We start from the raw sequence: 13,355 nt of genomic DNA on the forward strand, positions 1-13,355 counted from the left end.
GGTTATGTAGCAACCTGTGTCCTCACCATCCCCCCGTGATTGCATTGATCCAGCACATCCATCACATGGTTCCTCATACACTCATGCCATGACGGAACAATATTAGTTCAGACCTATCAGCCCATCCACAGCTCTGGGCCCAAGTGTCTGTCTGACGTCATTCTACCCTCCTGTCCCACACGCACCCTTTACTCCTCCAGGTCCACATCCCCACAGGAGCCTGACAGCAGACTAAAATTATGGATGACAGGACTTTCAGTCGTGGGACTCCATAGCTGTGGAAAACTCTTTTCCGGGCTTCAGAGTCTCTAGCCTTGTTTGAGGCGCAGCTAAAGACTAAGTTGTTCAGAAAAGCTTTTAAAATTATTAACATATGTAAATAATGTTATTCCGTCTAGGGTATCTTATAACACCTGTATGTGGCTTGTATTGTTGCCCACTTACAATGTTCTGTGTTTTGGACTGTAAAGAAATCTGAACTTTTCAAGACCGGGATGGTTCTACAAGGCTGGTATTTCTCTGGTTCTATGATTTCATTCCACATCACCGACTCACTGCTATGCTGCCCTGTCCGTTCAATGAGAGCAACCGTGATGTCGTTTTCCATTAGATACCTCGGACAGGAGAAAATAAATACTTGTGACTGAGGTGTAGTGCACTTCTCTTCCTATGCCATATCTTTTAGTTGTTCTCTTAAGTCGTTAGTGGTACTAAAGCAGACACGGCTCTGCGTTACACAGGTTAACTGCATTGTGCGATAAAAGCTGAGATTAAACAGGGCTGAAGCCCCTGGGCACAAACCTGAATGGAGCCCATGAGGACGAGTTGCAATCTAGTGACTCTTTGTGGTAGGTCTGGCACATGTGAGCTCAATCACAGTTGTTGGCCGTAAAACGCTCCAGTATATGTGCCAGTGGAATTGTCCTATTTGAGCCAGCAGTGTGATAAGAAGCTTTGGATAAATGGTGAGATGTGCAGAAATGATGCTAATAATGACAGGATTCACCACTGACTTGGTTGACATTAATGACTGACCTGCACCAAAAAAACAAAACAAATGGCGAGATGTTAATGTTAAAGAAGAGGTTGCGTTCCTAAAGAGCTTTTTTTGGTTCAGCTCACTTGCTGTTAGCAGCAGTCTTGGAAAACAGTATGTAAACATGCATGACTGGATAACAGTTTCACATTTACACTTCAGATCACTGGATACTCTTTACTGAATATCTTTGGATACTGAATATCTTTGCAATGGGATGTAATAGGAGTATTCTTTGATTTGTTTATAGTGTGCATACGTCACTGTCTCTCCAGGATGCTAGTTGTCATATTCTTGCTAACAAAAACTGTTTTGGCAAGTGTTGTTAGCGGTTGTCTATCACAGGGTGGTTGTTAAACGGTGTAGGTGACGTAGTTGGGCCACTGCTGTCTCTGCAAACTCTGCCCAAAGCTCAGCTCATAGTACAGTGGGGAGAACAAGTATTTGATACACTGCCGTTTCTGCAAGTTTTCCTACTTACAAAGCATGTAGAGGTCTGTAATTTTTATAGGTACACATAGGTACACATCAACTGTGAGAGACGGAATCTAAAACAAAATTCCAGAAAATCACATTGTATGATTTTTAAATAATTAATTTGCATCTTATTGCATGACATAAGTATTTGATCACCCACCAAACAGTAAGAATTCCGGCTTTCACAGACCTGTTAGTTTTTATTTAAGAAGCCCTCCTGTTCTCCACTCATTACCTGCATTAACTGCAACTGTTTGAACTCGTTACCTGTATAAAAGACACCTGTCCACAAACTCAATCAAACAGACTCCAACCTCTCCACAATGGCCAAGACCAGAGAGCTGTGTAAGGACATCAGGGATAAAATTGTAGACCTGCACAAGGCTGGGATGGGCTACAGGACAATAGGCAAGCAGCTTGGTGAGAAGGCAAAAATTGTTGGCGCAATTATTAGAAAATGGAAGAAGTTCAAGATGACGGTCAATATCACTCGGTCTGGGGCTCCATGCAAGATCTCACCTCGTGGGGAATCAATGATCATGAGGAAGGTGAGGGATCAGTCCAGAACTACACAGCAGGACCCGGTCAATGACCTGAAGAGAGCTGGGACCACAGTCTCAAAGAAAACCATTAGTAACACACTACGCCATCATGGATTAAAATCCTACAACGCACGCAAGGTCCCCCTGCTTAAGCCAGCGCATGTCCAGGCCCGTCTGAAGTTTGCCAATGACCATCTGGATGATCCAGAGGAGGAATGGGAGAAGGTCAAGTGGTCTGATGAGACTAAAATAGAGCTTTTTGGTTCTAAACTCCACTCGCCATGTTTGGAAGAAGAAGAAGGATGAGTGCAACCCCAAGAACACCATCCCAACAATGTGATTTTCTGGATTTTTGTTTTAGATTCCATCACTCACAGTTGAAGAGTACCTATGATAAAAATTACAGACTTCTACATGCTTTGTAAGTAGGAAAATCTGCAAAATCGGCATTGTGTATCAAATACTTGTTCTCCCCACTGTATGTGAGCATAAAGGAGCAGTTGGAATTCCCACATGCTGACGGAGCAGTCCTTGAGCACCTCTCTGGGCTCTCAATGTCAATTTTTCTTCACCAAATATCACTTCACACTTACTCCATATTCTCTCCATAAATGTTTTGCTTAAAATTTTACCAACACCCCATCTACTTTTGAGATTATCTAGGCTTCCATTTGCTTTTGAAGTAGGCTATCTGAGAATAAGCACTCGACATTTCAACAGCATGTCATAGGATGTCTAAATCTAAAGACTGGCGATGAAGGGAAAATGTTGGCAGAGCATGTCCAGAGCTCATGGCGGAGCAGTAACAAAGATAAATTAGTAGAAAGAGATAGATGCTTGCCAATCAAAAACATTTTGAACGGGGCTAACCACATTGCTCCACTCCAGGTCCATACATCTGCTTACATACATCTCTGGCTCAGGTCTGTTTCATTTCATTCATGATGTCATCAAAGCATTTCCATTCACTCTCATAAGAGCTCCATGTGGGCCCATCAAGTAGATGTGTTTCTATGATTCTATTATTCTTCTATCAATTCAGTTTCATAAAACATTTTGGCAGACCCCCCGCCCCTCCACAGAAGGAATAGCCATGTTTGTTGCAGCGATTTCACATTCTTGTGGTGATTCTTGTAATCTCTTTTTTTATTGCTTTATGGAGGGCTATTTAAAAACAACAAAGCCCCTGGGCCTATGATCTCTAATCAGGTGCTGGTTAACCCTGTCCGAGTTAGGATTAGAGTCATCTAGATTTGACTTTTTTGTTTTAAATCCATGATTACATAGGTATAATTAGAGACTCACAGTTATTTCTGGATTTAAAAAAATGAATAAATTATTACTACATTATTACTATTGCTATTATTTTTAATATTAAGTAAAATGTAACATACAGCTGGCTGAATGAGACGGATCTGATTGTCAGAATCCAGAATTCTAGCAGATGAAAAACTGTCCAGTAGTTATGTGGAAGCAACCCAGCACAGGGCAACCCAGCTCAGCCAGACTTTGGAGGAATGCTCTCCTTTCATGCTGATCTAAAACCACAATTATGAGCTTAAGAGCCAAAATGACAGGGTTTGATTTGGGGCCCATAGTAATCTGCTGTCAGATATTTCTTTCAATGAAATGAAATAAAGTCTCTTGATCTCAACTAATGGCAGACTTTTTTTCCTCCTCCATATTGCTTCATTAATTCTTTGTGGCTTCATTCAGCGTCTCCTGTTTCTGTGGTTTGGTTTAGTTCTCTCTGCTCGCGTCCCTGTGTTTACCTTGGGTTGTTATTCTTCATGCTGGTGGTAGGGGACTAATCATTATCATTTCATGAGACTGTGGTGTGTTTGTATATTTGTGTGTGTCGATGTGTGTGTATGTGAGTACAAACCTTCCTTCCTCATCCATCTCTATGAGATTAGTGAGATATGGGGCCATCTATCCCAGGTCCTAATAAAACAATTATGTCACCTCAGGATGATAAAATAATAACAGCTGCTAAGCCCTGATTAAGATGATAACATCCTTTGATCTACTTGAGGAAATGTCTTCTAGGCACAACATTTAATTCTACTCCTTCTTAGGTCCCCTACCTCACTGGCATTACCATTAATGATGTGGGTTAAAGTATAGAGATTGTCACTTAATGCACACTATTGTTTAAAAGTTTAGGGTCACTTAGAAATCTCCAAGATTTTGAGAGAAAAGCACATTCTTCCTATTAAAATAACAAACTTGTTCAGAAATACAGTGTAGACATTGTAAATGTTGTAAATGACTATTGTAGCTGGAAACGGTTGATTTTTATTGAAATATCTACATATGCCTACAGAGGCCCATTATCAGCAACCATCAGTCCTGTGTTCCAATGGCACGTTGTGTTTGATAATCCAAGTTGATCATTTTAAAAGGCTAACTGATCATTAGAAAACCCTTTTGCGATTATGTTAGCACTGCAGAAAACTGTTGTGCTGATTAAACAAGCAATAAATCTGGCATTCTTTATTAATCAGCACAAAAGCCCCAAATATAGTCAATGACCCCCAACCAGCCAGGCCAGCCAGGCTCTCCTCTATACTACCACATGGCAAGTATGGCAAATAGCACTACCACTACCTCCAGTCTGTAACCAACAGGACCCTGCATAGCTTCTACCCCCAAGATATAAAACTGTAAAACAAGGATGCCAAATGATTACAGTGGCTCTGGAAAAATATTGACCGCCCTTGGACTTTTCCACATTTTATTGATAGAGAAGGAAATCAAAGTGGCTGAGTTTTGGCTGCTGATCAACACAAAAAAGTCCATAATGTCAATGTGAAAAACAAAACCTACAAATTGTTTTGCATTAATTACAAATACAAATTTCTTTTTTGAGTGCATACGTATTCAGTCCATTTTGTCAATATTTTGTCAAGGCATCTTTGGCAGCACTTAGAGCCATGATCCTATTTGGATAAGTCTCTACCAGCTTTGTACATCTAGACACAGTCATTTTTGCTCATTCTTTGTGAAATGTTCTGTCAAGTTGGATGGAGAACTTTTGTGAACAGCAATATTTAACTCTTCCCACATATTCTTAATTGGATTTGATTGGGCTCCTCTAAGACATTGACCTTTTTATTTTTAAGCCACTGTGTCTTTGGCTGTATGTTTTGTCTTGCAGACTTCAGCATGTCTTTTTTCAGAACTTCTTTGTACTTTGCTAAATCCATTTTACTCTCTATGTGCAGAAGCTTTTCAGGCCCAGACACAGAGGAACATCCTAATAGCATGATGCTGACACCAGCTTCAGGGGTGGTGTTCTCAGAATGATCTGTGGTGCTGAACCTATGATGCACTAATATATGATACCAAACATAGCACTTAGCGTTGACGCCAAAACGTTCTATAGCATCAGACCATAGAAAATTCTTCTACTTGGTCTCAGAGTCTCCCACATGCCTTCTGGCAAGCTCTAGCCAAGATCTGATGTGAGTCTTTACAACAATTGATTTATTTTTGCCACTCTCCACTGAAAGCCACTTTTGTGAAGCACCAAGGCTATTGTTGCACTGTCTCCATGCACAGAGGTGGAAGACTAACTCCATTAGAGTTGCCGTAGGCCTCTTGGTGGCCTCCTTGATTAGTGCCTTCCTCTCCTACATACTATGAGGACGGCCTGTCCTAGACAGATTTACAGCTTTACCATATTGATTTCTTAATAAAACTTAATACTTTACTCTAGGAATATTAAATGCCTTGAAAATTTTCTTATATCCTACCATTGACTGGTGCTTTTGAAGAAACCTTTCCCGGATTTGATTGTTTCTTTGTCTTCCATACATAGTTTTTGTTAGGGATTGTACTAACCAACTCCCAGAGACAGGTGCATAGATGTGAAATCCATAGACAATTGTTTGGGGGTGAAATCTTAAGCAACTCATTATTTTCTGTTTAATGTTTGTAATAAATGTAGAACATTTTTATTTCTCACTTTGAGATGATGGAATGTTTTGTGGCAATAGAAATTGCATAATTATTCAGAAAATTTTACATCGTAGAATTCTTAAAAAAAAACATACTTCCAAGTTAGTATTACACACTGTTAGCCCACTGTTGTTGTTTAACAAAGTTGATTTCCAGCTGGGAGAGATGCAGGTTTCTTACCCCATATTTGCACTGGCGTGAGGATGCTCCATACTGAAAGCGGCACTGCTCGTCGGCGTCGTACACCTGCCCCGGGGCCACTGTTGGGTACAGGAAGTCTCGTTTCAGAGGTTCATTGTCCAGACACGTCCCCCGACCTGAGCTGTCAAAAAAACAAACCTACAATAGGATTGTTTCTTACACACCACACCTACAGAGACTAGAACGGGGATTCCCGAGCCGCTTCTCTTGTACCACCCAGTTTATTTAAGGCTATTTGATCTCTTCCAGGTCTAGCACACCTGGACTAATCAAGGAATTGCTGTTTAGTTTTCTTCTTGAATCAAAAGGTGCATTCAGTTTGCTGGAACATTCACTATGTTCCAGAGCTGTTTATGCTGCACAATATGTTTCTATGGGATATAAACAGATTTTGAGTTCCATTCTGAGGTGCGGCTTAAAGAAATGAATGGCTTATTTAAAGGACAGTGGCCATTCTGACAGCATTTCCTAACCCACAACCAAACCCTCCCTGTTGTTTTCAAAGTTCATTCAGTACAACACTGTTTCATTCAATTGAACGCTGCAAAACATCAAAATACAAACTGAACGCAACCCAGGTGTGCTAGTTCTGGAGTAGGAGGGATAAGCAGAATGGTCCAGGGTACTTAAGGAGAGGTTTGGAAAACACAAACAAGCATTGAGGTTTCCTACTAGGACACATACTGTAGCCGTCCAGAACTAGAAGATTAACAGATTCAGTAACATCATAAACATTGTCAACACAACAGTTTCTAATATATACAGAATCTCACAAAAGTGAGTACACCCCTCACATTTTTGTAAACATTCGATTATATCTGTTCATGTGAAGAAATGACACTTTGCTACAATGTAAAGTAGTGAGTGTACACCTTGTATAAGTGTCCATTTGCTGTCCCCTCAAAATAACACAACTCATAGCCATTAATGTCTAAACCGCTGGCAACAAACATGAGTACACCCCTAAGTGAAAATGTCTAAATTGGGCCCAAAGTGTCAATATTTTGTGTGGCCACCATCATTTTCCAACACTTCCTTAACTCTCTTAGGCATGGAGTTAACCATAGCTTCACAGGTTGCCACTGGAGTCCTCTTCCACTCCTCCATGACGACATCATGGAGCTGGTGGATGTTAGAGACCTTGCGCTCCCCCACCTTCCGTTTGAGGATGCCGCACAGATGCTCAATAGGGTTTTGGTCTGGAGACATGCTTGGCCAGTCCATCACCTTTACCCTCAGCTTCTTTAGCAAAGCAGTGGTCGTCTTGGAGGTGTGTTTGGGGTCGTTATCATGTTGGAATACTGCCCTGCAGCCCAGGGAGGGGATCATGCTCTGCTTCAGTATGTCACAGTACATGTTGGCATTCATGGTTCCCTCAATAAACTGTAGCTCCCCAGTGCCGGCAGCACTCATGCAACTCCAGACCATGACACTCCCACCACCAAGCTTGACTGGGTGCAAGACACACTTGTCTTTGTACTCCTCATTTGGTTGCCGCCACACACACTTGACACCATCTGAACCAAATAAGTTTATCTTGGTCTCATCAGACCACAGGACTTTGTTCCAGTAATCCATGTCCTTAGTCTGCTTGTCTTCAGCAAACTGTTTGCGGGCTTTCTTGTGCATCATCTTTAGAAGAGGCTTCCTTCTGGGATGACAGCCATGCAGACCAATTTGATGCAGTGTGCGGCGTATGGTCTGAGCACTGACAGGCTGACCCCCCACCCCTTCAATCTCTGCAGCAATGATGGCAGCACTCATACATCTATTTCCCAAATACAACCTCTGCATATGACGCTGAGCACATGCACTCAACTTCTTTGGTCGACCATGGTGAGGCCTGTTCTGAGTGGAACCTGTCCTGTTAAACCTCTGTATATTCTTGGCCACCGTGCTGCAGCTCAGTTTCAGGGTCTTGGCAATCTTCTTATAGCCTAGGCCATCTTTATGTAGAGCAAAAAAAAATAATTCTGATCTTCAGAGAGTTCTTTACCATGAATGTTAAACTTCCAGTGACCAGTATGAGGGAGTGTGAGAGCGATGACACCAAATTTAACACACCTGCTCCCCATTCACACCTGGGACCTTGTAACACTAACGAGTCACATGACACCGGGGGAGGGAAAATGGCTAATTGGGCCCAATTTGAACATTTTCACTTAGGGGTGTACTCTTGTTGCCAGCGGTTTAGACATAAATGGCTGTGTGTTGTGTTATTTTGAGGGGACAGCAAATGTACACTGTTATACAAGCTGTACACTCACTACTTTACATTGTAGCAAAGTGTAATTTCTTCAGTGTTGTCACAAGAAAATAAATAATCTAATATTTACAAAAATGTGAGGGGTATACTCACTTTTGTGAGATACTGTATATATATGTCCATACTTTCACCACAGCTTAATGTTATGACAACACATATTTTCACAATTTTACCACAGCTTAATCTTATGACAATACATAAGACTAAGTTCACACCCTAAAACCAATCTGTCCGGTAGGATTTCAGTAGGAGTACGGCACTGGTGATATCATGTGTCGAAACAGAGCAGAGAACCTTGGAAGAAAGGTGAAAATAATTAAAGAGGAAAAACACAAAAAATAATGAATCTGTCTTTAAGTCTGAAATTCACTCTGCATATAGTCAATTGTAACTGCTTGTCTGTCTCTCTGTCTGTCTGAAACTCCCCACTTTCTGCAAAAAGGCAATGATTTCTGTCCGTTTATCTGTCTGTCTGAAATTTACTCAATGGTGTCTGTCTGTCTGAAACTCACTGCTCTCCGCATATACTCAATGGTGTCTGTCTGTCTGAAACTCACTGCTCTCCGCATATACTCAATGGTGTCTGTCTGTCTGAAACTCACTGCTCTCCGCATATACTTAATGGTGTCTGTCTGTCTGAAAATCACTGCTCTCCGCATATACTCAATGGTGTCTGTCTGTCTGAAACTCACTGCTCTCCGCATATAGTCAATGGTGTCTGCCTGTCTGAAACTCACTGCTCTCAGCTTATTTGGCTGTAAATGCACTGTACATATGGAATCCACAAAGGAGCCAATAAAATGACAGAAAGAGAGAGAAAACTCCTGAGTGGGTCATAGGTCACCTATCCAGAGCTGGAACTCTGTTTAGTCTGTTTTGTCATAATAGAAATATGTCGTCCACACAAAGAACTCACTCTAAAAACACACACACAGAAAGACTGCAATTTTGTATTCTGGTTTAGCAACTTTTCTGCGCTGCCTGAGAAAATAGAACTAATAAAAGTATGTCCAAGAAGGCTAGTCAGACAGACAGAGCAGCTTTTGTTTGGTTGGTTGTGTGTTGATTCTGGGGTGGGAAGTGTAGACTGTTTTAGACATGGTGGTGTTGCTGAACGGATGCTTCGCTCCATCTCCCTGTCCACTTTGAGGGCAAACCACTGGTTTTCTTAAGACTAATACTATGCTACTATAGGAGGCAGGGCACAGGAGAAGGGATAACAGATTCATTTTAATTTTAAAAAAGTAAGACGTAATAAAACTAAAACAAGACATGAATTGAACTGAACAACGATACAAAAAGGGATGGAATCTAAAACAATGACTAACAAGATCCACTAGGGAAGGAGGAACTAAAATAGGGACAGTGATGAAGAACATAGGTGAGGGCCATAACAACAGTTGCCCGTACTCCAAATACAGATCTCACTGGCACAGCAGGCCTGCACAGACCGCTATATCATGCTGATTTTAGAACGATACTGTTGCTAAAACTATTACTGGTGGAAATATTGTCACTGTCACTTTTTCTACACCTAGGTGATATGACTATTACTAAGTGGTGTTACTTTAACTTTTACTATGACAGTTATGAGGTGTGTTACTATGACAACTACTACTAACACTACAAGGTGTGTTACTTTGACAACTAATGTTATTATTACTAGGTGTGTTACTAAGAACTCTTTTGGAATGTTTCTAATCCCATGAAAAGATAAGACAAGGCAGTGACAGTAGACCAGTTTCAATGTAGGATTGTCCAGACACATACCCAGGCTGAGAGAAAAATAGAGAGACAGGGGAAGATAGGGAAACAAAGGGATTGAGAGATGAGATAGAGAATAACTGGAGAGCAGCGATGGAGGAGCGGGTAGGAGAAATTGCTGTTTATTTCAGATGAGTTAACCAGGGAGCTGTCATGGCTTTCTCATTGTTCTGTAACAGGTGTTGGGACAGTTTGATCTAATCAACAATTTTCAACTGCAACTTTGCTTATCAGTAGGAGCAACACTGAAGTGAGCTATCAAGTAATAAAAAATAACACCACAACCAAATTAAAACAAATCTCCTCTATAATATGCAGATTAGCCAGAGGTGGCCAGGTTTGTGTTGAAGCAGCCAGGATCTTCTGGACCCCCTCCAGACATCTGGACACCCGCCAACATATTTAATAGGAAACTTAACTCAACTAAAGCAAATCTGTTGACCAAAGAGAGGAAGAAAAGTAGAGCTAAGTCCTGAGGAGAAGACCAAGGTACTCTTACATTACTCCTTTTTTTAACCTTTAACTATCTATCTGTCTTTCTATGTTCCTGTCTCTATATATGCACCGCTATCTCCCTCTTTATTTGCCCCACCCCATAGTATCATAATCCTTTTTCTTGGCGTGAAGAGGTTTATCTCACCAGAGAATGCCCCCACTAACCTTACGTCCCCTCCTGGCCGACCACATCGACCCACGCCGCGTCAACCCAGGGCTGGGGCAGACCCCACTGTTTATTGGTTTGAGGAGAGACCAAATAGGCTGATGTTTAAATATGGAAAGTATCATTTGACTGAGTCCAAGCAGCTTCCTGTCCTGTGCAACAAGCCAAGTTCATAACACAAAGAAAGGAAATCTTTTTTAATAAGAAAAGGAAAGCATCTCCGGAGCCTCAACTCCCACCTTGGTAAACCATGTTAAAGGGAGACTCCGGGATTTTGGCAATCATTTTCTTTATCTACCTCCCCAGAGTAAGATGAAGTAATGGACATAATTTGTCTGTCTCTGTGTGCCATTTGAAATAAGTTACACTCTTGCCTTTTACAATTGCTAAGTAGCGTAAGTGCAACAACATGAAGTCCACAAGAAGAGTTAACAGTAGACTGTTCTAATTAGCATTGGTTCACAAAGCTAAGCTACCTCTACCTTCCTTCATAACAGACATGAAAATGGTATCCACCAGTTCTGCTGACTAGGCACACAGTTAAAAGGGCTTCATTGTCGTAACTATCCCTTCAAGACTAGTTATTAGCTAACAGGGTTAACTAGACGTGTATTTACAAGGCAAAAACGTCAGCATTATCTAATTCTGTAATGAAAGACGACATTTAAATTTCAAGTCTTTGGTCGGGATTCAAGCCGATCACCTTGTGGGTGATTTTGAATGCAATGCTTCTGAGTTGGTGTATTCACGTCAGCTCAATCTTACATAATTTACAAGGACCTTCCATGGTCCAGCTGGTCTTAGCCGAGCTATTGGTTCAATACAGGCGCACACAGCAATTTTCGGCCACACTTGAGTGAATTCCATTCAGTACGGTATATCTGTTATGAATGTAATGTAGACTGAACTTTTTAAAGAACGATTGATTTATGGCATGCTGTCAAGTAAACCCTGGAGAGTAAACTGTGTCTGAACTAAGTCTGCGTTCGTAAACCATTCTGTTGAACCCAAACGACAAGCCACATACTGCACCGGCAACCCAGTGTATCTAGGCCAAGACCGCAGCCAAAGTTGTTTACTTGGCAAGACGAAACGAGTGACATGTCCAAAAATGTGTTGGAGGTAGAGAACCCGAGAGGAGGTTGAGTCTAGTTTACAGACAACACTTCATAGAAGAAAGAAGGAGAAAAGCAGAATTAAAAAGACACAGACAAAGAGGAATTCAGCGAAATCTACAACAGACTTTCAGAGAAAAAGTGCCTTGAAAGAGGGATCACACAAATGGGAAAAAAATTATACCCAGAGTATATAGCCTCTGTGCCCTTGGTCTGAAACAGACGGGTCTTAGATGATCCAACTGGTAGAAGAGAACAATAATGAGGCTTCTATGTGTCTCACTGTGAGAACTTGGTACTGAAGTGTTTGGAATGTCTGTGGTGCCTGTAATGTCTGTGGTACATGGTTTTGTCATATCCATAATGTCTGTGGCACATGGACTTGTATTGTCTGTGGTGCTTGGTCTAATAATGTCTGTAATGTCTGTGGTGCTTGGTCTAATAATGTCTGTAACACATGGTTTTGTCATGTCTGTAATGTCTGTGGTACTTGCTCCTATAATGTCTGTAATGTTTGTGGTACATGATCTTGTAATGTAATATAATATTTGAGGTGTCTGTGGAGCATGTTCTTGTGATGTCTGTGGTGACTGTTATGTCTGTGGTGACTGTTATGTCTGTGGCGTGTATAATGTCTGTGGTGACTGTTATGTCTGTGGTAACTGTTATGTCTGTGGTGTGTATAATGTCTGTGGTGACTGTTATGTCTGTGGTGACTGTTATGTCTGTGGTGTGTATAATGTCTGTGGTGACTGTTATGTCTGTGGTGTGTATAATGTCTGTGGTGACTGTTATGTCTGTGGTAACTGTTATGTCTGTGGTGTGTACAATGTCTGTGGTGACTGTTATGTCTGTGGTGACTGTTATGTCTGTGGTGTGTATAATGTCTGTGGTGACTGTTATGTCTGTGGTGTGTATAATGTCTGTGGTGACTGTTATGTCTGTGGTAACTGTTATGTCTGTGGTGTGTATAATGTCTGTGGTGACTGTTATGTCTGTGGTGTGTATAATGTCTGTGGTGTGTATTATGTCTGTGGTGACTGTTATGTCTGTGGTGTGTATAATGTCTGTGGTGACTGTTATGTCTGTGGTAACTGTTATGTCTGTGGTGTGTATAATGTCTGTGGTGACTGTTATGTCTGTGGTGACTGTTATGTCTGTGGTGTGTATAATGTCTGTGGTGACTGTTATGTCTGTGGTGACTGTTATGTCTGTGGTGTGTATAATGTCTGTGGTGACTGTTATGTCTGTGGTGACTGTTATGTCTGTGGTGTGTATAATGTCTGGGGCATCTGTAATGTCTGTAAGGTCGGTGCCACATGGTCTTCTA

The 13,355-nt window shown here is 41.3% G+C and overlaps 1 protein-coding gene across 3 annotated transcripts in view; it reads right to left on the reverse strand.

Moving 5' to 3' along the window:
* Positions 1–13,355, reverse strand: part of adamts6 (ADAM metallopeptidase with thrombospondin type 1 motif, 6) — a 68,269-nt gene that overhangs the window by 33,619 nt on the left and 21,295 nt on the right. For all 3 annotated transcript variants that reach the window (XM_013137015.4, XM_010863774.4, XM_034297112.1), the window contains one exon: positions 6,199–6,340. In XM_013137015.4, the coding sequence (XP_012992469.1) occupies positions 6,199–6,340 (142 nt within the window). The remainder of the gene's footprint in view (positions 1–6,198; positions 6,341–13,355) is intronic.

The sequence above is a fragment of the Esox lucius genome, chromosome 14 (assembly GCF_011004845.1).
Source record: "Esox lucius isolate fEsoLuc1 chromosome 14, fEsoLuc1.pri, whole genome shotgun sequence".
Classification (NCBI taxonomy): domain Eukaryota; kingdom Metazoa; phylum Chordata; class Actinopteri; order Esociformes; family Esocidae; genus Esox; species Esox lucius.